The 27646-nt window shown below is 45.2% G+C and overlaps 6 protein-coding genes across 8 annotated transcripts; 2 read left to right on the forward strand and 4 right to left on the reverse strand.

The window, feature by feature from the left end:
- Positions 1-16: 16 nt before the first annotated feature.
- LOC6493352 (39S ribosomal protein L36, mitochondrial) lies at positions 17-600 on the reverse strand. The gene is made up of 2 exons (XM_001957541.4): positions 527-600; positions 17-472 (listed from the first exon to the last, which is right to left on the reverse strand). The coding sequence occupies exon 2, from the start codon at positions 470-472 to the stop codon at positions 86-88; it is 387 nt and encodes a 128-aa protein (XP_001957577.1). The 5' UTR covers positions 527-600; the 3' UTR covers positions 17-85.
- A 22-nt stretch (positions 601-622) lies between these two features.
- Positions 623-3193, reverse strand: LOC6493351 (SUMO-activating enzyme subunit 2). Its single transcript, XM_001957540.4, has 4 exons — positions 2904-3193; positions 2690-2844; positions 2344-2631; positions 623-2281 (listed from the first exon to the last, which is right to left on the reverse strand). The coding sequence occupies exons 1-4, from the start codon at positions 3045-3047 to the stop codon at positions 793-795; spliced, it is 2076 nt and encodes a 691-aa protein (XP_001957576.1). The 5' UTR covers positions 3048-3193; the 3' UTR covers positions 623-792.
- Positions 3194-3495: 302 nt separating this feature from the next.
- LOC6506597 (phosphatidate cytidylyltransferase, photoreceptor-specific) lies at positions 3496-7305 on the forward strand. The gene is made up of 7 exons (XM_001957539.4): positions 3496-3893; positions 4762-4886; positions 5094-5190; positions 5246-5422; positions 5481-5969; positions 6026-6157; positions 6216-7305. Exons 1-7 carry the CDS (start codon positions 3759-3761, stop codon positions 6426-6428), a joined length of 1368 nt encoding a protein of 455 aa, XP_001957575.1. The 5' UTR covers positions 3496-3758; the 3' UTR covers positions 6429-7305.
- Positions 7302-15945, reverse strand: LOC6493350 (probable helicase senataxin). The gene is made up of 8 exons (XM_014908857.3): positions 15763-15945; positions 12801-13043; positions 11753-12737; positions 9677-11696; positions 9483-9616; positions 9318-9419; positions 7637-9261; positions 7302-7579 (listed from the first exon to the last, which is right to left on the reverse strand). Exons 2-8 carry the CDS (start codon positions 12978-12980, stop codon positions 7439-7441), a joined length of 5187 nt encoding a protein of 1728 aa, XP_014764343.1. The 5' UTR covers positions 12981-13043; positions 15763-15945; the 3' UTR covers positions 7302-7438.
- Positions 13281-17699, forward strand: LOC6506598 (helicase POLQ-like). Its single transcript, XM_001957537.4, has 7 exons — positions 13281-14128; positions 14179-14631; positions 14690-14895; positions 14950-15552; positions 16207-17085; positions 17146-17280; positions 17358-17699. The coding sequence occupies exons 1-7, from the start codon at positions 13330-13332 to the stop codon at positions 17430-17432; spliced, it is 3150 nt and encodes a 1049-aa protein (XP_001957573.1). The 5' UTR covers positions 13281-13329; the 3' UTR covers positions 17433-17699.
- On the reverse strand, positions 17460-26226 carry LOC6493349 (nucleolar protein dao-5). 3 transcript variants are annotated; one of them, XR_006507017.1, is made up of 10 exons: positions 26121-26225; positions 25437-25584; positions 21446-21533; positions 21088-21281; positions 20927-21021; positions 20750-20864; positions 20352-20485; positions 19007-20285; positions 18187-18372; positions 17460-18129 (listed from the first exon to the last, which is right to left on the reverse strand). XR_006507017.1 is itself a non-coding variant. In XM_001957536.4 (9 exons), the coding sequence occupies exons 3-8, from the start codon at positions 21483-21485 to the stop codon at positions 18206-18208; spliced, it is 2658 nt and encodes an 885-aa protein (XP_001957572.1). In that variant the 5' UTR covers positions 21486-21533; positions 25437-25584; positions 26121-26226; the 3' UTR covers positions 17460-18129; positions 18187-18205. The 3 variants fall into 3 exon arrangements, 2 of the variants coding, with proteins under 2 accessions (XP_001957572.1, XP_044570506.1); XM_001957536.4 differs by having other exon boundaries at positions 18187-20285; positions 26121-26226; XM_044714571.1 differs by having other exon boundaries at positions 18187-20285; positions 25437-26217.
- Between the last annotated feature and the right edge of the window lie 1420 nt (positions 26227-27646).

Consider the following 27646-nt stretch of genomic DNA (forward strand, 5'->3'; position numbering starts at 1 on the left):
GGTCCGTTATGGCTGCTTCGATTTGTAATGTTATATATTTTTAAAACAAATGTATTTAATTGAAAATGCTTTTAACTAGTATAAGCTAATAGCCCCGTTCCTTCGACTGGGTGGCGTGGGTCAGGATCCACGACTTGTAGTCGCGTTTCTTCATCGACATTTGCTTGTGGCGCGGGTGCGTGGGACAGATGACATAACCCCGTTCCTGACGGACAACAATGTAGCAATCCTTGCATCGTCGCTTCAGACGCCCCTTGACCTTGAATCCAGCCACCTGCTGCAGTAGGGTAAAGCAAGGTGTCAGCAGTCCGGGTCGCTGTGTTAGGACATTCGCGCCGGTCATGAGTTGTGTGTTCTGGGAGGTCATCATTGGAGCGGCAGTCGGTCGCACCAACATGTGGAAACCCCGAGCGGCACTTAGGCTATTCCATACAGAAGAGCCTTGCTGCAGAATTCTGCTGACCAGAGACATCTGAAAAAGTGATTTTCAGTTAGAATTTACAGAAATTTCAGTCGAAGAACTCACATTTTGTGGGCAGTCCAAATAAACGATAACACAAATGTCCCCAAGTGTTAGCCAACACTGGTTCTTCGCCAATCGGTTTAAAATTTTAAACAAAACTTTTTGATATTTAATGGAGCTTTCTTTTAGATTATTTTCTTTAAAAAGGGAATACAAAACTTGTTTAACAGATGCAAATTGAAAATGGGGCTTAAATAAAAGAAATGCATTTCTGTGAAAAAAAACTGAAACATCGTAGAATGTGGCTGATAACTTATAAGAATGTTTTCTTAATCAATATTGATGATCTCTACGGGCTTCGGCTGCTCATCCAGCCGCGATCGTTTGCACTTGGTGGGTCCCGCTTCCTCTTCATCGGAGGAGTCGAGAATCTCCGTAATGTCCTCGTCAGCATCGATTACATCTGTGCTGGGCTTGCGCTTCGTAGCTGTTTTCGGGGAACTCAGCTTATCACTGGCGACGGGAGCTTCCTCCTGTGCAGTCTCATCCTCATCCTCGATCAACAGACAGTCATCGTCGTCGTCGTCCTCGACTATCGTGGGGCGACTCTTCTTAGAAGTAGATGGTCCTTCGTCGGCGGCAACTTCATTTCCATTAGCAGATCGTTTCTTGGCAACTTTGGTTTCTTCGGGAGCTGCTACGCTTTCCTCCTTATCCTGCTCCTTCGGTTGCAGTTGCTTGGGATCGGCAACAACTTCGAACACAGCCTCATCCCGCTCGGAATCGAAGTGTGAAATTATAATGCTCAGCTCGTAGTTTTGGAAAAAGTCGTCACACTTAAGGATCACGCCATCCACGATGTTCATATCAGCCAGTAGCTTATCCTCGTTGCACTCGGTTTCACCCTCCTCTGAGGATATCAGGATCGAGCCCGTGCTTTCCACCGTAACATCAGGATTGAGCATGTTGAGTGTCTTGACGAGAACGTCGTCGCGCAGCTGCTTTATGTTCACTTTCTTGGTGTCGATTTTGAGTCCTATAGCCGGGTCACTGGAGCACACATAGCAGTTGGGATTGGGCTTGGGGAAGAACAGTTCCGGTACAAGGATCTGGTTGCGTGCGTTCAGCCGCAAGCGGGTATAGACGGCCTTGCACTGTTCCCACTTTGATTCCAATACGTTGAATGCCCGCATCACGGAAATACCCGCCGTAATGGCATTAGTTGTGGCAATAGCTGGTATAATGTTGCCCGCCATCGACTTGATTTCGAATCGAGACTTTTGCTCTATGTTGAAGATGTGCGAGCGAACGTTGGCGCAGGCGGCCACAAAGTCCATGGCGGGCCGGTCGTCCTTGTCCCACACCAAAGTATCATCCCCTTCTAGCTTCAGGAAAGAGGCACTCAGCTCCTTCAAAGCATTGGCAAAGATGTGGGCGCACTCCTCAACGCTCCATACCTTGTGATGCTGCTTGGCAAACTCCTTCTCGCCATCGGCCGCGCCTTCTGGCAACAGAGTATCCCATTGAACGGGAACAGGTGCCTTGCGGGTCTTCCAAAGATTCGACATTTGCAGCAAATAGTTGATATCCTCGTTAAAGAACTTGTTGAAGAGCTTGCCGGCATCGTAGTTGCAGTCCTTGGCCCACTGTCGCGTGTTAATGCGCACCACATTGCCGTTGGCGGTATCTTCGGCTTCTTTATCCTTTTCGTTGCTCACAGTAGTTGACTCCCCTTCTTTTTCTGAAGCATCCTTAGCATCTGGATCGGCGGCATCGGGAGAAATGTCCTCATCCTCCTGAGACTCGCCAAAGAGTTGACTGAAAACGAAAATGGCAAATATTAGAAAACTGTTGGAGAAGAATATGCCAGCCCAACTCACTTGAACAGATGCTTGGCCCACACAATGCAGTGGATCGGCTCTGAAGGAGTATTACGAATTGTGCATCCTGGGAAACTGCGCTGCGCCTCCTTCGGCATACACTCATAGCACTGTGTCAGGCCCCGCTTGATTAGCTCCACCTGGCCATTGTAACCAGAGGTGCCACTTTCGACCAAGGGGACATCTGCGTTCAAGCACATTCGATTCACGTGATTTCTGGCAGCCCTATTGTCCAAAGCACTCAGGACAACGTCGAACTTCTTGAAAAAGTTAACACCATAATCGGTCCTGCAAATATTAGATGGTATTAGGACATTTTTAACAATGAAACAAATGCAATACCCACGATGTAACGCTGTCATGGTAGGCGGTAATTTTGGCATCTGGATTGAAGCTCAAAGCACTCTCACGCGCCACACGCGCCTTTGACTTCCCAACGTGCTCGCGATGAAAGAGGAACTGGCGGTTCAAGTTGCTCAAATCTATGGTATCCAGATCGATCTGAAATGAAATGTTAATTTTAGTTTTAGTGGGATTAAAAAGATGCTTAAACTACTTACAATTTCGATATCCGTGAAGCCGCTGAGGACAAGGTTCTTCAGCACCTCGCAACCAATTCCACCAGCTCCCACGACCAGGACCTTTGACTTTTTCACCAGCTCCTGCAAGGACGCCGGGAAAACGCCATCAATAGCGGCTGCCATTTTCGTTGAAGTTTATCTTTAGTAAAAATTAACTGTTATAGGAAAGGTTCTTATTCTTTGCTTTTTCGGCACAAAAATTGCAAATTGCAAAAAAATCTGTAAAGACGCCGGCGATGCAAGTGCTGGACAACGTCAAAAGAAAGACCGGACCTTAACAACATTGTGACTTTTGGTGTGACTGAAACTGTGATCAGCTAAGAGTGACTTCGACTTGTTTCTATATATTTTGTCTGTTATTTTTAGTTTCAGACCAAAAAATAATAGAATATATTTGAGCTTAGAATGATTTTTGGCACAGAGTAAAAAGTTAAATGGCAATAAGAAAGAAATGTATTGTTTAAAGGAAATCCCAAAACAAAGTTTATAACAACCGATTTATCCTTCACTCCTCTCATTTGTTTTTTAACTTATCTTGTGCTAGAAATACATTTGATTCCAAATTTTTTTATAAATCATATTTGAAGATTTAAAAAAGTAAATACGTTTTCCAGCACTGCGTCAACCCGCATTTTTAGTGCATTTTTATCTGCGCTGCCGCTCTGGTCACACCCCCTCCTCCCGACAGGCAGTGCTCCAATCAGAAATAGAGAAAAGTCGGGAGACACTTGGACTTGTTTAGGACAAAGTGTTTGTGGACAAAGCCAGACACAGATCACGGACTAGGAACCTGCCACAGCTCGAGTGAGACGACTAGAAAAGAAGCCGAAAACAATGACCGAAGTGCGACGAAGGAAGCAGGAGGAGGAGGCACTGGAAGAATCTGCTGGTATCCCAGCATCCGCATCAGCATCGGCCCCATCGGCAGCCAGTAAGCGCAACTCCTCCGCCGCGGACTCATCGGATCATGTAAGTGTCCACGACCCAGTGTGTGCCAATGACTCCTAAGTGGAGCGACCTGCTCTCCGGTTCCCGATTTCGATTCCAATTCCGATCCATTTGCATAATTCATTGGAGCGCAAAAGAAACATGGGAAACAAATGTGTGTATACCAGCACGGTGTGTTTCGTTGTGTGTGTATGTTTTTGTTATTCTCTGACGCACAAGCAGGTGGGCGAAACAGAGAACCGGAGAGCGCAGGAGAGCCAGGCGAGAGAAGACAGGAGAAAATCCAATAACAAATACGCAGAACACACCATAACAATGTTACATGGAGGCCCCCATAACACACCACACCACACCACCCCCACCCCCAATACCCCCCGCTGTGTTGCAATATAGTGCCATTATTTCGAGAAAATCCAATTAAGTTGACGGCAAAATTACGGAAGCACCAAATTACCACCCACCCACTTGGTGGTTCTCGGTTTCCCGTTCTTAATACCATTTTTTTTTTTGCAAAGGTTCCGGCTAAGTTTTTCTTGGGCGATAAGCGCCCACTTCTCCCCCCATGTCCCCCAGCATGTCTTATCACCACGCTATTTGGCAACAAACAAAACACGCCACCAAAAAAGCCCGCCGCAATTTGTCTCTCCCCGTGCGACCTCCTTGTGTTGGCTTTGCATGTGTGCGGGTCTTGGATAAACGCCTGATATACTGATTATGGGTATATAGCCATAGACATACAGAGCCATATGTATGTACATACACGTATCTTGGACTTTGCACGCCACCCATTCAATAGAAAGTGGTCGAAAGCCCTTCCTCTCTCTACCGATTCCCGATTGCCAATAAGTCTGAACGGGCTATCAATGAAGTGCATTCGTTCTGGTTGCAGGTGGACTCCGAGGAGGAGAAGATTCCCGAGGAGAAGTTCGTCGAGGAGCTGGCCAAGAACCTGCCCCAGGGAACCGACAAAACACCAGAGATACTTGACGCAGCTCTAAAGGATTTGCCCGATCGGTAAGTGGTTTTAAAATATTTATTTTTAAAATAAACTCATAAAATATGAATGTGTAACGAGAGTGGTGATATCATCCATTTGGTCTTGTATTTAAGAAACTGTGCTCCAAAAATATTCCACCCACAGCTGGCTGCACTTGGCTAGCAAATATTCCAAATAAACAAATGTGTGAAATAACAGAAACAATATTTTTTTGCATTCCGCAGATGGAGGAACTGGATCATTCGCGGCATCTTCACATGGATTATGATCTGCGGCTTCGCTCTGATCATCTACGGCGGACCACTGGCCCTGATGATCACTGTAAGTGCCATTGAATCTTCAAAAACAAACCTATTCTATAAATACTATCCAACAGACGCTGCTGGTCCAGGTGAAGTGCTTCCAGGAGATCATCTCTATTGGCTACCAGGTGTATAGGATTCACGGACTGCCCTGGTTCCGGAGTCTCTCTTGGTACTTCCTTCTCACCTCTAACTACTTCTTCTACGGGGAGAATCTGGTGGACTACTTTGGGGTGGTTATCAACCGAGTGGTAAGTTCTATCTATCTGTTTTGTGGGGCTTCTATGTTCACCCTACTTTTCTTTGCAGGAGTACCTTAAGTTCCTGGTGACCTACCACCGCTTCTTGTCCTTCGCCCTGTACATCATTGGATTTGTGTGGTTTGTGCTCTCGCTCGTGAAGAAGTACTACATCAAGCAGTTCAGCCTGTTCGCCTGGACACACGTCTCCCTGCTGATTGTCGTCACCCAGAGCTACCTCATCATCCAGAATATATTCGAGGGTCTCATTTGGTTCATCGTACCTGTCTCGATGATTGTGTGCAATGATGTCATGGCGTATGTGTTCGGCTTCTTCTTTGGACGCACACCCCTCATCAAGCTCAGCCCGAAGAAGACTTGGGAGGGCTTCATAGGTGGCGGTTTCGCCACCGTCCTCTTTGGCATTCTATTTTCGTATGTGCTGTGCAACTACCAGTACTTCATTTGCCCCATCCAGTATTCGGAGGAATTGGGTCGCATGACCATGTCCTGTGTACCCAGCTATCTCTTCACCCCCCAGGAGTACAACCTCAAGCTGGTATGTCAAAGTTTTCTATGCTTTAGAGGTTCCTATTAATACCTATTTGCTTCCAGCTTGGCATTGGCAAGACCTTAAACGTTTACCCTTTCATCTGGCATTCAATCTCCCTGAGCTTGTTCAGCTCCATCATTGGACCCTTTGGAGGCTTCTTTGCATCCGGCTTTAAGAGGGCATTCAAAATCAAGGTGGGTTTTGAGTCTTTTTGGAATTTGAATCAGTAATTGAAACAATTGTAATCTTTAGGACTTTGGCGACATGATTCCCGGACATGGCGGCATCATGGATCGTTTCGACTGCCAGTTCCTAATGGCCACCTTTGTCAATGTCTACATTTCGAGCTTCATCAGAACTCCCTCGCCCGCTAAGTTGCTGACGCAAATCTATAACCTAAAACCCGATCAGCAATACCAAATCTATCAGTCGCTCAAGGACAATCTGGGCGACATGCTAAATTAAGTTTTAATCACCAGGTTACCAGTTAGATTCGGACAAAATGTTTGCTTTAGTCGTACGTTCTACATATAAATGCAAAATTTATATATATATATATTATATATACCATTATATGTGTAACTATAAGAATGCGGGCAGCACTTTCGGCAGCCACATAAAATTAGTTATAATTACAGGCATAATTTTTGTTATGTTTTTAGACCCTAGTTAGACTTTTGTTATTATTTTTTAAGTTCCACCTCCCGTTTTGATTTTGGATTAAGTTTACCAGATTGTGTTGACAGTTCCATGACTTGTTAAGTGATTCCATTAATTTTAATGCCGAACGTCTAATGCTGAATGAAAGTGGGTGGCTTCGGCGAGACATCAAACGCATGGCTAAGCAAACAGATTATGAATTTAAAATTGACTAAATGTGTGTGAGTGTTGTTAGTGAATTTAAATACTATTACTATAACTTATAGATGAGAATTTAGCGGAAGCAGAAGACCAGTAGTCGGAGAGATTAGCATAATTAGAATGCATTTTAGTTGATTAAAGGATGGGGAAGAACTTCTAAATACTATGCTTACGATTCTATATAGTGCAATACGTAGAAAGTAAACGATGGGAAAACAATTCTTTATTTCTTAACGTTCCTTTGGTAATACACATTTATCATCCAGAGAACTCGTCGCTATCACAAAACAAAAAAATATATATATAGATGATATATAAATGGTTACTTATAAACCCTGTTATTCAAATACATATATGTATGGGGCATTTACGAATGAAATGCGAGTCTACGATGTTTAAGAATAAGTGTACAAAGATTTCGATGAACAAACTTCAAATTTCAAGTCTCTATCGATGTTAAAAATAAATGAAAATGAATGAATGTAAAAAAAATGTATTTAATTCAACTCTTTGGAAGCCCCTTTTGGCATTGTATGGCACATATCTGTAATTATGTTACTTTTCTTATATCTATATTAGCCTCTGCAACTCCTATTCTGTCATATTCGTCAATGCTATTGTCTTGGAGGCGCTGCTCTCTTGGTGGCCATCTTCTCCATCAGAACTGTTAGGTCATCTGCGTCCTTGCGTTCCACGTCGAAGTAAACGTTGCGCTGGCGGGCATCGTCTAGCAGCTGCCGCCACATGTCCACAGACTGGAAGAAACATCAAGACATAAGTATCTTGCCTGTGTGGGAAGCTATTTAACTCACCTGTAGATCATCGAAGTTTCCACATATGACCAGGCATCGCTTCGGTCTCGTCAGGGCAACATTGAGGCGTTGGTAGTTCGAGAGGAAGCCGCAGCCGCGCGTCCTTGCGTACGAAATGATGATGACGTCCTTTTCGAGACCTTGGTACGCATCGATGGTCAGGGGAGTCACCTTCATGTCCTCCGTCATTACTTGGCTCAAGGCGTAGCACTGGTTGCTGTATGGCGAGATCAGTCCGTAGGAATATCTTTTGGTGGGCATGAGCTTCTGCATCGCTGTTATCAGTTTGGCCACAAAGCGTGCCTCTTCGTCATTGCTGATGCTCCTGTTTGACATGGTACTGCTGTCCCTGGTGTAGCTCAGATTGATGACACTATAGGGAATGAGAGCCGCACTTTTTTCGGTGCATGGCGCACTGACCAGTTGGTCCTCGTAGAAGTACTTGTTCGGCCAGCGACATATCTCCGGGTGCATCCTGTACTGGACACTCAGCTTAAACAGTTTCGTGTGAATAAACTGATTTGACCCGGGGCTCTCGAGTTGTTTCTGCAGGCTCCTTTGAATCCGATCGAACATCGAGTTTGAAAGTCCGTACTCAATAGCCTTCTGGGAGAGCACCACCGCCGGGAGCTGCTGGGTGTCCCCCACCAGAACAAGGTGTCGCAGGCCGAATCGCATTGGCAGGAGTGTCCAGGGTTCTGTGCACTGTGTGGCCTCGTCGATGATGCAGATGTCAAAGAAGTCTATGTAGTTGGCCAGCTTGACGCACGAGGACAGGGTGGTGCAGACTATGTTGGCCCGGCTAAGGCAACTCTTGGCGATCTCGAACTCCTCCCGTTGTGTCAGTCCCGGATGGATCTGCTCGCTAATTAACTGTAGCTGTTTCTCCTTTTGCTGGAGCTGCTGCTGAAGGTACGTGGTTGCGAGATTCTCCTTCTCCTTCAACTTTATAATATCGGATTTAAGAACCGCGTACTGCTTTTGAAGAATCGCCAAGTTCTCGGGCGATAACCGCTTGAGTTTCTGATCCTTGACGATTTGAAATCGCGCTTCCAGGGAGAAAAAACGCGCCTTGTCGCTCATTTTCTCGAACAATCCGAAACGCAGTAGCTCGAATTGCACTTTGCTCATCAGGCGGTGGACGGAATAGAGCGTGCTCACGATGCGGTCTATCGCAGTGTTGGAGTGGGCACAAATCAGGATCTTTCGATCTAGTTTGTTGGCAGCATTACCGTACAAGCATTGCAGCGAGATGTTCGATATCACAGCGGATTTCCCAGTTCCAGGCGGACCCTGTATCAACGTCAGGCTGGGATTGGCGTCGTCGATAACCCGCTGGTAGGTTTTAAGGATGACATCCTCTTGATGTTCATTCAACTTGTCGTAGCCCTTGTAGTTGAATGCTTGGCCTGTTTTTGGCAGCCGGAATGGCATTGCCGCCTTCGCAGGCCGCATGATCCTTCCGCAAAGCGGCGACCGGTAGAGCTGATGCACGGCACTCATGGCCCCCAGCTCGATGCGCAGACTATCGATCACGGGACGGACAGTAATGCGCTTGATTTTGTTCATGGTTTCCAGCGAAATGTCCTGCATCAGTATATCGAAGGTCATGTTGTAGGCGTTTCCTAAAAAAAAAAACTATTAAATATAAATTCATTTATTAAATATTTTAAACACCAACCACCAATACACTTTTGGTCTTGCAGGTTGCCAAAAGTTTCGGGAAGTTCGCTGCCACTTTTCAGCGTGTAAAGGATAAATTTTCCGATGGGACGGCTGTTGACTGGAAGTCATAAAGAAATATTGATTATTAATAAGTAAGTAAGTAGTTAGAAGTATTAACTACCTCTGGTAATCAAGCGATAACAGTTGTCCTCGCTGTAGACGCTCACAACGCCGACCTCAAAAGTGGTATTCGAGCTCTTGTAGTCTCGTTCGATGGTGGAAAGCAGCTCTAGTTTCATCAGCGGAATAATGATGCTGTGGGGATGTAATGGTTAACTGCCTTTCGACCTAGCCATACCATCTAAATATACTCACTTCCTGTACTGCTTGAAGTTTTCAAAATCTTGGGGAATGGGAATAAGGACATCAGTCTCGGCAACCGCATCCACACTCCGGTGCTTAAGCCACTGGTTCCCCCATTTCAATATTGTCCTGGAGTGGTGCCTGATGTCGTTGGTTGCCTTCCCGCCATTAAGTGTCCACTCCCTGCGCTCCTTATAGGTGCTAAGGATAAGCTTATTCGACTCTTTCGAGCCTCTGAACTTCGAAACTCCAACGATCTTTTCGATGTAGATAATCTTCACGTTGTCATCGAACCGGACGCGCTTGCTCTTTTTCTTTTGGTCCTCTTGCCATTGTCTTTGGCGTTCCATTTCGGCAAAGGTCACCCGGTTGCAGGTACGCTGGTTTCTAGCCGCTTCCGCTTCCCTACGCTCCGCCGGACGAGCGCCTCGCTTTGGCTGATTAATAGTTGCATCATCGGCTGCCAGAAGCTGCTGGGAGAAGCTTTCAATCGTAGACCGCCTCGGTGGCAATGGTTTTTTGGGTGCGGGCATCTGATCCTTCTTAGCATTGTCTTTTTTAGGCACTTTCGGTGGTGGACCCTCTACTTCCTTGGTCAGGAATTCGCCACGATTGGAGTTGTTCACGGTTGGCACGGTGGTTGCGTGTTTCCTTTTCTCGCCACTCGACTTTTCCTGCTCCTTTGGCTTCTCGGATAGCTTCTTTAATACCTCCCGGCGTCTGTCTTTTATCTCCTTGTCCTCTTTTTTCTTATCCTTTGGCTTTTGCTTCCATTTGTCGTTCAATCGTTTCGCATCATCGATAAGCTTTTGCTTCGCAAGCACATATTGCTTCTGTTTATCCTGACCCTTCACCTCAACGGAAACTCCCCTGAGCTTGCCACGATTCTGTGGCAGGGCAGGCGGATCTATTACTGAAGGACCGCGGTTCAGTCTATTCTCCTTGAAGTCCGATACTCTGGCGGATGCATCAGTCTTAGCTGGTGATGATTTCTTGGTCTCTTTCTTCGCTGAATCACTTGATGCGGGGGGCAAAGCTTCGAACTCAACGTAGCATGATTTGGCTCGGTTTTGAAGACGGGGACTTATTCTAGGTTTGGTTAGAGATTCCGCTGGCTTGGGAGCTTCTTTAGACTCCTTCGCAAGCACACTATTTGACTTTTGTTTATCGTTCTCTTGGTCACAGATACTTTTTCGTCGCTGTTTTATGGAACATGTTTTCGTGGACGAAGACGCCTTCGACTCTGTTATTTCCACAGGTTTCAATTCCTCTTCTGGGATGTCCAGTTCGATTGGTTCCTCAACATAACAAGATTTGGAACGGTTACGAAGACGCATGCTTTTCTCCACTGGCTTGTGTAGGGCTCCCAGGACACTCGACTTCTTGGATGTGGTAGGAGTTTCTGCCTCCAAGTCCTCGCGACAAGCCACTGATTTTGTTCGTTTCCGAATGTTCGACTTATCCGAACTGTTTTCAGCCTCAATACTACTAATGGATGGTCGTTCTGTCACGAGTTTCTTGGACGTAGTGAGAGTTTCTGCATTCAAGTCCTCCCTACAAGCCACCGATTTGGTTCGAGTACGCATTTTAGACTTCTCCGAACTTTTCTCAGCCTCAAGATTAGGAATTGGCAGTTTTTCCGCCACGAATTTCTTGGACGTGGTGGGAGTGTCCGCATCCAAGTCCTCGCGACAAGCCACTGATTTGGAACGACTACGAGTTTTCGGCTTTTCTGAATCTTTTGCCACGCCAACCTTAGGAGAGGATGGTTGGTCAGGAATAAGTGGTTCTTTCTCCAATAAGTCTCCACTATCTAAGATTATTTCAATGTCACTATCATTGGATTTATTATTTGCTTCTTTTAAAGCAGGGCGTCGTTGAAAGAGACGTTCATGGCTCCTCTCTTCAGTCTTAGACGCTTTCTTGTTGCGCCGTGAGAATAGTTGTGGTTCTTCGACCGTAGAGCTGATTTCTGGCTGAGCAACAGGTTGAAGACGAACGTAGCATTGCCGGATAAATGATGTACTGTCCGCTGTGGAAGTATAGAAACAATGAATGGAGAAAAAGCAAATGTTAAAGTATATCTACCTTCGCGAAGACTGCCACTGGGGTCCTCGTCTTCAGAGGAGCTGGTATCGATGCACAGTGGCTTAGGCGGAATTTTCACTTGCATCTCGGATTCGTTGTCCGATCCAGCATCCCCCATCATGGGGTATGCCTGCGACATGGGGAAGTCATCGGCAGGTTTCTGGCTATGCAATTTATCAGACCAACTGGATACGTCGTAATCTTCATCATCACTCAAGATGATCTCGCCTTCACCCAACTGGGACGAAGGAGATTCAGGATCACCGTAGTCTAATCCATTTGTCTCCAGAAAGTCTTCCTCTCCATCGCAGAAGTCCATCTCATCCTTAATTTCTTGGAGCACAGCCTGGGAAAATTCGAACCGTTCGTCGAATTCCTCGTTCGCTTTATTTTTTTGGGCTGGCACTGCCGGCGGAAGCATTTCACCATTTTCCTCCACCGAGTCTAGTTCTATTGAGTCGCCATCGTGCATTTTCTTGGCGGTGCTCATACTAGCGCCACTTTGAGCGCTAAGAGTATTATAAATATAGGGATTAATGTTTAAAACGCCTCCCAGTATGGCCTCATTCGGTTCGCCGAAGATGTTAGTAATTTCTTCGGAGGTTTGTTTCATCAGTTCCTGCTTCACTTCGGGCAGTTTGGGGAGGTGCAGGTTGGCGCAGGGAGCCTGGACATCCTTCTTAATCTTATCTGGAATATTTTCGCTGCCATTGAGCTGCTTCTCCAGATTAAACTCTATGGGATCCTTGGCACCAAGGGGCGTTTTCAAAGGTGGCAGCGGATTAGTGTCGTCGTCGTCTGAAGAAAGTACGACGGCTTCTTCAACTGGGGCTATTTTTCGTAGGATGAACATGGCGTGGTTAGCAGGCACATCAATGGCTGGTCCCTCCACTCCCAAGCTGATGACGGAGCCCTCGAGTACCTCAAGGCACTTAATCTTGTTACTTAAACGTCCTTGGTTGATAAAGACTCCGTTCAGAGCGTTCTGGTGGACACAGAGACAGACTTTAAAAGGTGGTGTTTATTCTTTAGATTGAGATGAACCTACCATTGATTTAACCACTACTTTGTCGCCGTCGACAATCATGTTGACGTGCTCCCGGGAAACGTACTCGTAGCTCGCCTTCATCACAATCCTGCAGCGGGAATGGCGGCCCATAACATTATCCCCCTTGTGGAGGATAATCTTGTCCCGGGTCGTAACATGCTCCAAATACCAGCTGCTCATCTTGGCAAGCGTTTGAGGCGTTCTTTTGCCAGAACAAAAGTTTGTTTACGTCTCAGATGTAAGCTGGTGAAATCAAATACCAAAAAGGACGCGCAATAACAGGTGATAGGGCGGTGTGACCAGAATCAGTTCAGAAAAGATAGTATTCTAAATAAATCAGGTTATTGATATAGACATAGTTTAAGCTTAGCCCAAGTTCAGAATTTCTTTTTCCCCTTATCAATTTATATAAATAGGTCTAGAAAAGTTCAACAGGTCGTGGTTAAGCCGCTTTCGATCGCTGGTATTTAATTTATCCCGTTGTAAACTTCGCTGCAACGGTCACACTGTTGAGCGCCAAGTTTCACGGATGTCGAATCAGCAAAATCAAAACAATGCCCCAAATTGCAATAAAAGATGTTTAGAGCTGACCGAACACCCGGAAAGTCAAAGCCATGCAAAGCGGCAGTGCAGCGAAAACCTCTTTTGGCCGGATAGTGACGACGACAGCATTTTTTCCAATGCCAAGTTGGAAGACTTGCTTAGCGGGCGAAATACGGAGCTCTTTGGCACCCAGGCCCAGACAAGCAGCGCCAGCAAGCTGCACCAGAGCGGATCAGACGATGGACTCTTCGGCGACACCTCGTTCCCGGCCACGGAGAAGCTACTGCCCACCCAAGATCATAAAGAGGCCGCTGACACAGGCGGCAACCATCCAATCGACCTGGCAGAGGGAGATCCGGACTCGCTGTTCAAGAAGATCAACCTAAACGATCTGAGCATAACAGAAATGGAGGATATTTTCCATGGCGCAGAGGATTTCAGTGAGCCCCTCGTACAAAATACCCAGATTTTCTTAGATGCAGTGGCTTTCAAAGTTCCCAAGACACCGGAGAAGATTCCAGCGCGGCCCATTGACGAGTCGATTATGTCCAAGTCGATTTTGGAGGGTATAGTCCATGGAACTCAATACGAGACTTGTGAGGCACTGAGGAATAGATCTATTTTGGACCCTTCCATCTGGGAATCTCAAGCCTTTGCAGACTTTGAGAAGAAAACCGCATCCAACCAAACAAAGGACACATTTCCCAGCAAAGGTGACTTCTACGGACTTCCAGAGAAAGTTAAGAAGATGATTTTGGAGCACAAGGGCATCAAGAGTCTATATGGTAAGTTAAAAAGTGAACTACCATTCTTTGTTAATTTTTATTCCTTTTAGAATGGCAGGACGAATGCCTGAACCTACCTGCCATAAAGCAGCGGAAAAACCTGATATATGCTCTACCTACGAGCGGTGGGAAGACCCTGGTGGCCGAGATTCTTATGCTACGCGAACTTCTATGTCGCGAACGGAACGTTCTGTTCATTCTGCCATATGTTTCTATTGTTCAAGAAAAGGTTAGTGCCATGTCACCCTTTGCTATCGACCTGGACTTCCTTGTGGAGGAATACACCGCGGGCAAGGGAAAATGTCCGCCTCAACCACGTCGCAAGAGGCGCAGTCTCTTCATAGCTTCCATAGAAAAGGGTGCAGTTTTAATGGATAGCTTGATCGATGTGGAAAGACCCCACGAAATTGGCCTGGTAGTTGTGGATGAACTGCATTTAATTGGAGAACGGGGAAGGGGAGCAACCTTGGAGGCTTTTCTCACCAAAGTAATGTTTTTGAATGGTAATTTCTCAAAATATTTCAACTTTTTCACTTGTAATTATTTGGTGTATTTTTTTAGCCAACATACAAATTGTGGGTATGAGTGCCACGATTGGAAATCTAAGCGAAATATCTTCCTTTCTGAATGCCGATGTCTACACAAGGGGCTTTCGTCCCGTGGAACTGAAGGAGTATATAAAATGTGGCCCTGATTTGTTAGAAATCCATTCGGAAGGTCACACGCTGGAGGAGATCTTTGTGCCCAGTCGAACCGTTGACTTTAAAGTATGTTTTCTGTGAATAATAGCTGGAATTAGGGACTTATACTCTTTCCTACAGTATAGTGAAGCTGTGAAACGCGCGGATCCCGACCATTTGGCCGGCTTGGTTAGCGAATGTGCTCCGGAAAACTGTTGCCTGGTTTTCTGCCCCAGCAGGAAAAACTGCGAAAATGTGGCACTTCTACTTAGCCGCATAGTGCCGAAACAAAAGTTCTTCGAACATCGTCGGAGCGAGAAAGTGGATCTAATGGACGCCCTCGACAAGATGTGTGGCATTCTCAGCCCGGTGCTTGCCAAAACTCTACCATATGGCATTGCCTACCATCATTCCGGGTTGACCACCGATGAACGGAAGTACATAGAAACTGCCTATCGCTTCGGAGTGGTGACTGTAATCTGCTGCACTTCAACCCTGGCTGCAGGGGTAAACCTTCCCGCTAAGCGGGTCATAATTAGAGCTCCCTATGTCGGCCAGGAGTTCATGACGCTGTGCAAGTACAAGCAAATGGTGGGACGAGCTGGACGCGCAGGATTGGGCGAGGCGGGTGAAAGTATTCTAATTGCCCAGAGCAGGGATAACTTACAAGTCGGTCAGATGCTTTTTTCGCCAATGGACAAGGCTCTGAGCTCAATGGATCAGCAAGAGGCAGTGGGATTACAGGTAATGCTTGAAAGAAGACTAACTTTTCACAGAATTCTTAGACGAGAGTTGTTGAAAGAAAAAGCAGTGGTTTGGTTTTCAATGTTTTATTGCCTTTGGTTTGTTTACTTACCTGTTCGTGAAAGGAATCATCTCGGATCACATACATTACTTATATTCTATACTTACCGAAAAAACTAAATACTACATATTTTATCTTTTATTACTTACCACAAATGCAAAGTAAACTATATACCAGCTTACTATATCACAGAACTATAATCACAGGCACTATAATTTTAAATACTTTTATTTTCTTTCTACATCACAGAAAAATATACTTTTAAAGATTACTTTTTTTAAAGATGTTGCAGGCACGAGAAAGTAATGAGAACTGAAGTTAAAAAGTCAAATATTTCGGCTTATATACAGCTCGAGGGTAGCATACTTGTTAAATTTGTTTTACGGAAGCAGGTATCTGAGTCAAATCAAATAATTATGCTGATTCCAAGTGTAATTGATACATTTGCCAATGCTTGCAGTTTTTTTTTGGAAAATAAGATTATATTGCAATTTTTTTGAGGGAATTGCAAATTCAGATGAGCTTTAAAATATTAGATAATAATGCAATGGAGTTTGTCAGCACATTTACTAATAATACCCCCATTTGTTCAGTCATTAATTCTCAGTGTGATTGGTCTGAACCTGGCGGAATGTCGTCGGGATCTGAACCGTTTGGTGGACAGTACTCTGCTCTCCGTGCAGGCTGATACCTTGAATGTGGCCGTGGACAAAGTAGTGCTCCTTATTCTGCGTGAGATGTTCAAGAAGAAGGTGCTTCAGTTAAGCGAACCCGACTCCAAGTCAAAGATCGATTGCTCGGAGATCATAACAACCCAGGATGCGAATCAGAGCAACCGTCCTGCTGGAGAGCGACGCCTCCTCATCGGCCAGTCTACGCGTTTCAAGTTAACCAGTATTGGAAGAGCTGCCTTCAAGGCGGGCATCGACTACAAGAAGGCCCAGGCCATACACAAGGAGCTGAAGCAGGCCCAGCAGCAGCTCATCCTGACCAACTACTCCCACCTACTGTACCTCGTCGTGTGCTTCAATTCCAATGAAAAGGGAGACGAACTGTTTCCTGCCAATGCCAGCATACTCTTTCGGGCCTATACATCTCTTCCGGTGGAGTCGCAGGCTCTCTTCAAGCAGCTGGGATTCACCGAAGCTCATGCAGCCAGGCTCCTGAAAACGCAATCGGTGCAGGGCCCTCTATCCGTACAACTTAATCGCCTCTACAAGGTGCTTATTCTGGAGGATGTCTTGGAGCTGATTCCGCTGCCCACTGTGGCCAACAAATACAACGTGGAGCGCGGAACCTTGCAGCACCTGATCAGCCAATCAATAGCTGCCTCCAGTGCAATTGTCCGGCTCTGCGAGGAGATGGATGAGTTCTGGTGCTACAAGCCCTTGTTTGAGCGCATTCTTCACAAAATGGACCGATGCGGCACATACGAACTGGAGCCATTGCTGGAACTGCCCGCTGTTAAAATTGTGAGTAGATACTTTTTAATAGATGCTACTATTTATTATTTAATTTTCAATATATTTTAGAACCGTGCCAAGCAATTGTATGCCGCCGGCTTCAGAACCATCGAAGATATAGCCAGAATACCAGCTATGACACTGGTCCAGTCCGTAGAGCACATGCCTCTCAGAGTAGCAACCGAAATTGTTTCTGCAGCTAAGGTGGACAGATCTTTAAATCTAATTGCTTAGCTTTTTAATCATTTATTATAATATGTGTGTTATTTTTTCGTTTCTAGATCATTCTTATGAAAAAACTAGATCACTTGGAAGAGGAAACGGAAAACCTGAAGGTGTGCCTGCAAAGAAAGTAGTAGATTGGAGCAATAGGAGAAACATAATTTAAGTTTTATATTTATTTGAGTTTTTATTTTGATTGTTATGCACTCCGACTTAAGTCTTGGATCCTGGCTCTCCACAACGGACGCGATCTCCGACAAAGCTTAAATATTACGGACAATTCTTATAAAAATTGCAATTTTAAATTAAATTTTTAGGTATTTCGTTCTCACTAAATGTACATTAAACACTGTACGGCTGTCCGGCTGTTGTTGTTAACTGTTCCGTACTGTACTGTTGGATGTGTGTTCTGCATTTTGATTTCCAATTTAGCGGAGAAGGATGAGCAGGATGTTAGGTTTATCAACTACTAGAAAGGAGCTAGCAGAAAAATTCATTCGCAAGCTGCTACTATCACGACAATTGAGTATTATACAACGTATATATAATTAGAGGGGTTCCGGACGAATCATCTATTCAACGCAACAGCATTATAAGCGATGTAGTTGAGGTTCAAATATTATATCTCTCTCTCAGGGATGATTATTGTTTTTAGATCGCTTATATTATAGCGTTTTGGTTAGGTCCTGAACCTTGTTTTTTGAATTAAGAGTAGGTATTTCATTTTGCGGCTAAACTAAGGTAGAGACAGATTTTGTTTAAGAAGTTGGAGTCGTGCACCAATTGGAACTCTCCTCTATGTTGGGGGAAACTTATTTACAGCTGAAGAAACTGAAAAAAAAGAAACTATTAACCTTTAAACTTAAATAGATTATAAGGAACACTTACCTAAGAATACGCAAACTTTTCAGTACGCAAAGTCGTCGTAGAAATGCTGGGCAACCCGGCCCACTGGCTGGTAACTCCGGCTCACTCCTCCGCCGGATGATCCGCCGGCTGCTCCTCCGGTAGAAGCGTATTCGAGTCGATGTGGACGCGCGGCTTGCGCCGGGACAACAGCCCGCCGGCGTATATCTGTCGATGAGAAATAGGAATCACTATGATAGCCAGCTGGCTGTGATGCAGATGCAGGTGCGGATGCAGATGCTGATGCTGAAGCGGATGTTGGTGATTGATACGCTGGCTGATAGCCAAATGGATTATATGCACTGGCGTATTGCCGTTGTTGCTGCGATTGTGGCTGCTGCTGCTGCTGTTGCTGCTGCTGCTGGTGGTATGGAAGCTGATGCTGATGTGGAAGCGAATGGGGATGCGGATGCTGGGGCGACAGTGGCTTCAGCGTGGGATCGAGAGCATCGTTCAATGTCACGTCGTAGTCGTTCTCATAGAGCTCATCGAGATTCAGTTTCGGACGCTGTGGCTCCGCCCGTTTCGGCGTGGCCGGCAGAGCACTGCGCGGTGGTAGCGTAGTCCTTGGAGGACTGGGGGATGGTGGTGGATCCACCTCCTCCTCGCTATCCGGATCGCCTCTTAGCAAGGGGGCGCCATGCTCCAGGAGACGCACTCCCGAAATGGTGGAGCCCATGTCAATGGGCGTGCTATCGGTGGTGGGGAGTGATTTTAATGCCACGCCCACGGGCTGAAGGCCACGGGGCAGATAGGGACTTCCGCCTCTGGAGGGCAGGAAGGGTCGCTTGACCACACGTACCGACGACGGACGCTGCGCCTTGCCTCGGCCGTTCAGGGAGTTGGCTCTCGTCCTGGGAGCTGGCGTCTCCTCTTCCGCCGGTTCCTCCGCGTGTTCCAGTTCCTCTTCCTCCTCCACGATGGGCTGCCGCGGCCGTGGCGGCACTGTGGGCTTCCGTGTGGTGGTCTTGGCCCTCAATCTCTGATTCCTTGCTGGCGCGGCTGTGCTGGAAGGCGGTGCCGGGCTTTCCTCGTAATCCACATCCTCGAAGTCCACGTCCCGAGCCGGTGCTCGAGATCGGGGGGCCAAGGGACGCTTTCGTGGCCTCACGGGCTCTGGCTGCTCTGCTGGCTCGTAGTAATCCTCCTCCAGGGGCTTCTTCTCCGTCACCGGTTTGCGGAGAGTATTCCTCGTAGGCTTCTGCTCGACTCGTGGAGCCGGAGTGCGTCTTTTGGGTGTGTTCCTCGGCGGTGGCTGTTCGTAGTCATCCACCTGCTCATCAGCGTATTCCTCCTCCTCTGAAGGGGCCTGAGTGGTGGCCGTGTTCTTCTGCACTGGATAGGAGTACTTCTTCTTCTCGTTGATGGGCACTGGACGGGCGATCCTGGGAGGAGCACGAGGACGAGCGTATACGGAGGCTGCTGCTGCCTTGGGAGTGATGAACTCCGCCAGGGGCTTTGGAGTGGTCTTGACCTTTTGCGGGGTTTGCTCTTCGGCGGCCTCCTCCTGATCCGCTCCACCGTAGGGCTTCTCGTACTCGTCCAGGTCGTCCAAGGCTGATGAGGGCGTGGTGCGTTGCTTCTCGATGCGCCTTCTGCCCAGCGGGCGATCCTCATTGAAGCTGCGTCGCTCCTCTACCCGTCCCGGCTTTCGGGGCGAGACTTTACGGCCCGATGGTCCCGCAGTGGTCTTGCCCCTCTGCCTCTTGCTGGGCCGTTCATCGTAGTCGTCCTCCGGGGCCTCCTCCTCGTCCCGGTAGCGATTCCTGTTCCTTCGCAGTGGCTTCTCCGCCTCCGCCCGCTTCTCATCGTACTCATCGTCGTAGTCCACCTCCACCTTGTGCTTGCGCTGGTGGGGTCTGGGCTTTGGCCTTCGGACAGGTCGCTCCTCGTAGTAGTCGTCCTCGTACTGGTCCTCCTCGTAGTAGTAATCGTCGATGGGCCTCCGCTTGTAGGGCCGCCTCAGTGGCCGCTGAGGTCTCTGAGGTCGCCGGCGGGGGGCAGAGGCTTCCGTGGGAGGCGGTGGCGTTGTGGTGGTACTCGTGGAGGTGGTGGTGGTGGCCATGTACAGCTCATCGTTCCTGGAGCAGGTAATTATTATTGAAAGATTAAAGAAATCAAAGAGTACCTTCTTCCAGGAGACTCACCTGTTCCAGTACTTCTGGGATCCCTCGCAGTCCACATCGGAGGCAAAGTGGCAGATGAAGGTGCGCTGGTCAAAGGCCGTGAAATTGGCGCACAGAAAATCGTGCCTGATGCCGTAGACACAGTGGTGGTAGATCTGCAACAAGTCCAATATTTGTTAATCACATTTGGCCATAACTAATCCGGCTAACAGCCATCGTTTAGCGCTTCTCTGTGCCCGCTTTTGAGGTCAAGATCGACCCACAAACAAGTTTATTTTTTGGCGTCACGTCGACAGTAGAGACAGTCGACAAAAGAGAAATTACTGGACATGCAACTACGTTTGGGGTTTGGGGTTTGGGGCTTGGCTCTTGGGTTATGTGGCTATTTTGGCCAGACAAGGTCATGCCGGCTAACTCACCTGGCATTTGTACTCGATGGAGGCATAGAAGCCGTCGTGCAGACCCTCGCACTCGAAGTGAATCTCATCCATGGGCGGGACAGTGGCCAAAAAGGGATACGTTGAAAGGTTGTACCTAAAGGAGAGACTCTTGAATGTCTTTACCATACTTATTATTATTTTTTTTAACATGCTTACCCCCTCAGTTCCCTGGGCAGATTGGGATCCCAGATGTAATCGATTTGTGGAATGCCCGTCAGCTTGGAGTTCTTCGACAGTGTGCCATTGTCCGACTATTAAAATAAATGGATTTACATGAAACTTCACTTAAAAGGGACATCGGACATCGGTTCCCCTACCTTGACACTTTGACTGTCGGCACCTTCCCCGCTGGGCACTGGCTGCTCCTCCTCCGGCTCCTCCTCGCCGGCGGCTGCCTCTGTGGTGGTTGTGGTGCTGCTGGTGCTGCTCGTGGAGGCGGGTGTCTTGGCAATGGATACCTTCTTGAAGGGCAGGGCGGCATCTGTGGTGGCCAGCAGGCTCAGCAGCAGCACTGCGATCGTGTCATGGAAACAAAAATTAAAATTAATTAAAAATTTCACTGAAATTGCATAACATCTTTTGGCCAGGATGGCCGTGTTATGTCACGGTCCGGTTCGAGTAACAAGATTAAGTGCTTCGGATGAGTGTCCTTCGGGTCAGTCCAAACCCACTCACCTGTTGCTGTCATTAACAGCCAGCCTTTGGCTCTTTTCATCTTGACGGCTTCAGGTCTCTGGTTTTTGGCTTAAACTCCTCTGGCCAACTGAAAAGACCATATAAAGTATGAAATATTATGTAAATATTGAAACTTAAGTCTCTATTGCCCACGTCTTTGTGAAAGATTTATGTTCTAGCAGAGTCGTTGAACGCTTCAAAGACCTGTCTTTGGCTTTCTTCCTCTTTCGGGGCTTTTGAATTAAGGTTCTGGACTTATGATCGAATTATAATGCCCGGCACGTTCTGGGATTAACGTTACTTTCCGTGCTTGTCATTCAAGTGGCCAAGACTGGAAACTAACTACTTATATTGGGATGTATTTCTAGGGGAATCGAACACTCACTCCCAAAATTGTCTGTAGAAAGTGTTCTTAAAGTTTTCCTCGATTTTGGTAAAAGAAAATAAGTGAAATTTTAGAGGTAAAGGGGACTGCCTTTAAAAATGATACCAAAAATAAAGGTCTCATATCTAAGTACTCCTATTAAATGGCACTCTCTTTCAGCCATAAACGCTCAATTAACTAATGCAATCTGAGTAAACTTTATTGTATACGACTTAATCAGCTTCACTTTTCGATTTCCGTCTCGGGGGTCTGGTAATTGCATAATTAGCTTTGGCTTTGGCTTTTTGGCTCCGGCAGCCTCAGCCTTCAATGTCACTTTTGGCCGGGCTAACTTACGTAAGGAGAGCGAAATTGAAAGGGTAGCTCCATAGCTCGGTACTCGGTAGCTGTCGAGTGCCGCAAATAAATAAATAAATACTTTGGCTACATAATAAACACAATGCATAACTATAACAAATTGAAAAGCGAACTTTCATTTCCAAAATGCGTTTTTTTTCGATTTTATACCCTTGCCGCGGAAAAGATCATTGGAGCAATGTAATTTGGCAGTCGATAGGCAAAATAAAATGCAATTTGTTTATCCAGAAATAAAAAAAAAAATTGAATAGGTATTTTTATTGTGCATTGTTTCGGATGGTTTTCTTGGCCAGCAAACAAACACACACGGGGCGTATACTTGATGGCTCCTCCTCCGCACCATTTATGCGCAATTTTAGTGGCCCCTATGGGCCATGAGTTCAAAGATTTAGACGTTCACACCCTGTTTTGAGCCTGAATTTGTATTTTTTTTCAATTTTTTCAACTTTTTGTTGTTTAACCAAAAAGTGTGTCGTGCATTTTAAGTGGAGATTTGATTGGATTTGATGTCTCGCTGTCGTCTCTGTTGAGTGTTTTTCTGTTTGTGTTTTAGCTGCTTTGCACTTTTTGACATTTTGGCTGAGCGAGTGGGCCGAGTGCGGCGATAAACATCTGACAAAATATGATAATTGTTTGGCTTTGGCTGAGATAACAATTCTGATGAAATGTCAAAGGGTTCTTGGCTGTCATAAATATTTTTCCAATTTTTTAATAAAAGGTAGAAACACTCTATTGTAGAACCTATACTTCGAGTTGATCTTCCAAAAGTGTAATATATTCTCAAGTTATTAGCATGTAAAAACCCACACATTCGTTCCAAGACCTTCCATCCATCAACTACTGCTTATTTGCTTCTCAGTTTTTCACATTTTCTTGGCCAAAAGTAAAGGTCATCCCGCCCATCGACTGTCTTCGGATATTGGTGATAAATTGCCTGCCCTGTGCCGAGTTAATTTATGGCTCTGCTTTTCTGATTTTCAGCCTTTTTTGTTTAAAGTCGCCCATTTGATGCAGCACATTGTTCATAAATGAAATATTAATTTATTAATTTTGGCCATCTAATCTTTACGGCCCACGGAGATAGCCAAGAGCTGAGACAATAAATGATCCAATCGATGCGAGACGAGACGAGCCGAGAGGCAGGCAGGCCTTATTGTCTTGGCCAAGTTCAAATTCAAGGCTAAGCACGATGACAAATACCGGCAAGATGTTGCCACTTTTGTTTCTCGAATTAACTGAATTGATGAATATTCAGTCATATCCGACTGCAGTTAAAAAACAAACACAAAAAACGGAAATTAAAAACAAGAGAGAACAATAAAATTGAGATCAGGTTTTTAGGAAATTCGTTTCAATTTGTCGAGGGCCTCCAAAAATTTATTTGATATTAATTTAATTGGAGAATTTGCATATAATATACATTTTTATGGGCCACCGGCTGTCTTTGGGGTTTCCTTGAAGCTGTGCAAATTTTTCCACTTGACGTTGACGATCCGAAACAACAAAAGGCCCCTAGAATCTTACGAAGGTCGAGCCATGTTCGTGTCTCCCTCCTCCACAATGAGCAATTAAGACAGAGTTTTATAATTTTATTGGCCTGGGAGATGCATCATGGCCAACAGCAAACTCTCGTTTTCGTTTACATTTTGCGTATAAATTTCTTCGACGTCAGCAACGGGTTTTGCGATCCAAAATTTATGATCCAAGTTGGCCCGATCCGGTTGCCCGATAGAAGCAGAAGTTGGACCATCATTTCACTCTCCTGGCCAGTTGCCATCTGGCCCAGACAGGTTGCTGGTCGTCACAAGAAATTAGCATCTTTATAAGTGGTTATGAGATCTCTTCAAGGTCGTTGATTATTAGTTTTTGGTTTATTGGTGCATTGGAGATTCAAAGAATTTCCCTGATACCTGCTGGCACAGAGATGCCTTTAGTCTTTATGGCTCAATTAGTTTTATGGCCTATAGTTGCCCTAAACCCTAATCGTTTTAACTTCTGGCTTTATGAATTATTAATTGTCTGACGCAGGTATGTAGTTCACAGGAAGGGGAAGCCAGTTCTTGAAGACTTAATTAGGAGCACCGAAGCATAACTTGTTTAACACTTTTTTATATTTTTTGTCGAATGACTAACGGCCATAAATTGTTTGGCTTTAACGTTAGTCTCAATTCTCGGAAGCCTTGTAAATATTTATAAGCAAGAAATAATATCAATAATATATTTGTCACTTTTCTCCTTTATATTGCTTTATATTTTCCTATATTTAACCCAAATCTTGGCCAACATGGCACCCATTACCAACTTTTCACGGCATTTCCAGCGCTTTGATTGGCAGCAAGTGAAAACTGAATTTCCTTTTTGGCCACACACAAATCAAAATCAATTTGTATTTTGTCTTTGCATTTACTTTGGCTTATATACTGGCTTCAAAATATGGCTAAAACTCTTCATCTAGTTGGCCAACTTGATGACCCCAACACCCTGGGAGTTCAGTTCCCAGGCACTTGAGAGAAGCTCGTAAAAAAGAAGTGATTATTCAACTTCTGGCGCTCTGGGACAATTAGCCAAAAATATTATTGTTAACACTTTGGCTTAATTGTGGAAAACTTCAAATGTTGCAGTAGAAAAAGAAGAAGATATTACAAAGAAGATGGCAAAGAAATCGAGAGTGAAAAGCGCCGAATAAAACATTTCAGTCAGAGAGATGGATGAAAGTAAAATTTCAAAATTTCATTTGTTGCTTGTGGCTGCTGTTGCTGATGTTGCTTTGCCTCTTGTTGGTTGTTGTTGTTTTTGTTTTTGTTGCTTTTGCTGTTGTTGTTGTGTTGCTGATGATGAAAGTAAAATCTTGGCTTAGTTATGTTGGCCATATTCGTGGTTGCTGCTGCTGTTGGTGTTGGCTGAAGATGCGCAAACAATTTGAACATCTCTCCACACAGACACCGATATAAACTGTAACTGCAAAAATAAGGGGGGGCGGATAGCCCAGGGGGCGTGTCTGCGGAGGCGGATGGCGGATGGGGCAGGGGGTACCTAACAATGTACAAGTCTCGGAGAAATAATTAGCAACGCCTGAGATCATTTTTGTGTTTGCAAAACGCTCTTTTGGCCATGAGAGTTGGCCGTTAATGGTTGGTAAAAAGCAAAAAGCCAAAAAACAGAGGTGCTATACACCCCACTCGGAGGTGTCTGCCATGAACATAAATCCCCAAGACCCCCCTCCCTAAACTAATCATCCAACTTACTTACCTTTTATTGATGGTCGAAATTTGTTGATTTTATAATCCACAATTAAGGTTTAATGTGTTCGCATTAGTTTTATTATCTGCTAGGGCAGATTATCTCTGATTTGAAAATTTCCAGATGCTTTTTATTTGAATTTTATTTAATGGGTCCTCTTAGATGATGAACAATAACAATAAAAATTTTAGTCACACTCACAAAACAAACACACACACACAAAAGCAACGCAAGAAACGCAAGAAAAATCGCACATACTTTGTACAAAGGAAAATCATTTATGTTTTTCCCTTGCACTTGTATTGGTGTTCATGTTGCAGTTTTCTTTGTGTCTGTGTTGTTGGTTTGTTGTTGTGTTGGTGTAATTGTGGAAATTTTTATTGTTGTTTGGCTGATTTTGTAACAGCCTTTGCGGTTATTTGTTTTTAAATTAAAGGAAAAGCCATTCCTTTAAGGGATTTCTTATATATCTTAAATATCTCATTTTTTGAAACACTATTTTCGCATTATTTTTGCATTTTCTCTTAATATTTTCCACTATTTTTTATATAATTTTTCCCAAACACGCACACTCTTCAACACATCACACGCACAACAAGACCCGTCGACGTCTTCGGATACAAATATATATATATAAAAAATATATATGCACTCGATCGGTAGCTGATACTGCCGCCTGCCACGCCCACTTACTCAGTGCCCAGCTGTGCTGGCTGCCGTTCACCTGGCTGACCGCTTGCAGACTGAAATTGCAGATCGTATTGGCCAACCCGGGGTTGGCATAAAAATGGGAATTCGGCTGGCTTTGCTTTTGTCTTTTGTATTTTGCCTTTTGCCTTTTGGGTTTTGCCTTTGATTTGTATCTTTTTTTGTCGTTGAAAGCTTTGGCGCTCGCTAATTTTGGTCCGTCTGCGGCTGGGGCTTGAGAAAAACGGGTTTCTTGCCGCTTCGGCGAAGCCGAGCTGAGAGCCTCTCTTTTGGCTCTCCGGCTGGAGAGCTTTTTCCGTTTGACTTTGTCATTTTCCTTTGACAGCATTCTGCAATCGTTTGTCTTTGCGATTGGCTTTTGTCTTTGGTTTGACTTTGCTTCGCTGACTTTGGATTGCGTTTGGGGCATGCTGGCTTGGCGGGTGCTCGATAATCGTGCTTAACAGGTTTATTTATTAAGATTTTTTTTTTTGTCAGACCTTTTTGTCTCTTTTCTTGCAAAATATGGAAAAAATGTAACAGAAATTAATACGGGCTTATCACAGCAGTTGGTGGGCCAAAGTGAGCTACAGAGGGTATATTAATTCTGCCTAATACCTGAGATTCTTCTAGAAGAAATATTAAATTTATTTTATGTTTCATACTAATTTTAAACACTCAAATTATCCATAATTTAGCCCCCGAAAATATCAATTTGTTTTTAATGCCTCAATCTGCTGTCCCACAATATATTACTGATTACTTAACAAATTGATCATGATCCATTATCGATTTAGCAACTAAAATGCCGGTGTGCATTGTTTATTTTTATATTTAGTGGCCAAAATGCCCACTTTTCTCTCCCTCTCTGCCTCTTTCACTCGCCGGACTGACCGCAATGACATAATGGTAACAATAACACAACCAAATTACGGTTACAGTTCAATTAATGAACCGCGTTGGCCCAAAACGAACTCGAACCCGAACCATCTGCCAACGCATTAGTCACAACCACTCAGATACGCACTCACACACACACACACCAGAGCAGTAAATAAAAACAAAAATTATTTAAACGCCTCATGAATTATTGCGCATACGCCGCGTGGTCCGCTCGTTCGCCCGTTCGGTCGTTCGAGTGCCTGGCTCGCTTCGTTTGGCAATTAAATGGCTGGGCAACAGTAGTTGGTCAAGACTGCACTTTGCTATGGCCAAAAGCCTATTCATTGACCAAATGCCTACTCACTCGCAAGCAGATCGTTCGAAATTCGTTTCGAATGCAAAATAATGCAAACCATTTCGCGGCATTCCCTCCTCATAATGGAATCAATCACCGTTCGCTGCGGCTTTGGGCCTTATCTCTTTCTGGCCTTAGCTCTTAATATCTGCAGCTGTCTCTTTCAGGTCTTATTACGTCACAAGGTACTGTAGCATTGGCTTAACAATACACTGAGAGAAAAGTTATATTATGAGTGGAATTAGAACAAGATCTACCAGTTTGGTTTGCAAATAAGTTTCAAGATGTGATGATT

The sequence above is a fragment of the Drosophila ananassae genome, chromosome 2R (genome assembly GCF_017639315.1).
Source record: "Drosophila ananassae strain 14024-0371.13 chromosome 2R, ASM1763931v2, whole genome shotgun sequence".
Lineage (NCBI taxonomy): Eukaryota > Metazoa > Arthropoda > Insecta > Diptera > Drosophilidae > Drosophila > Drosophila ananassae.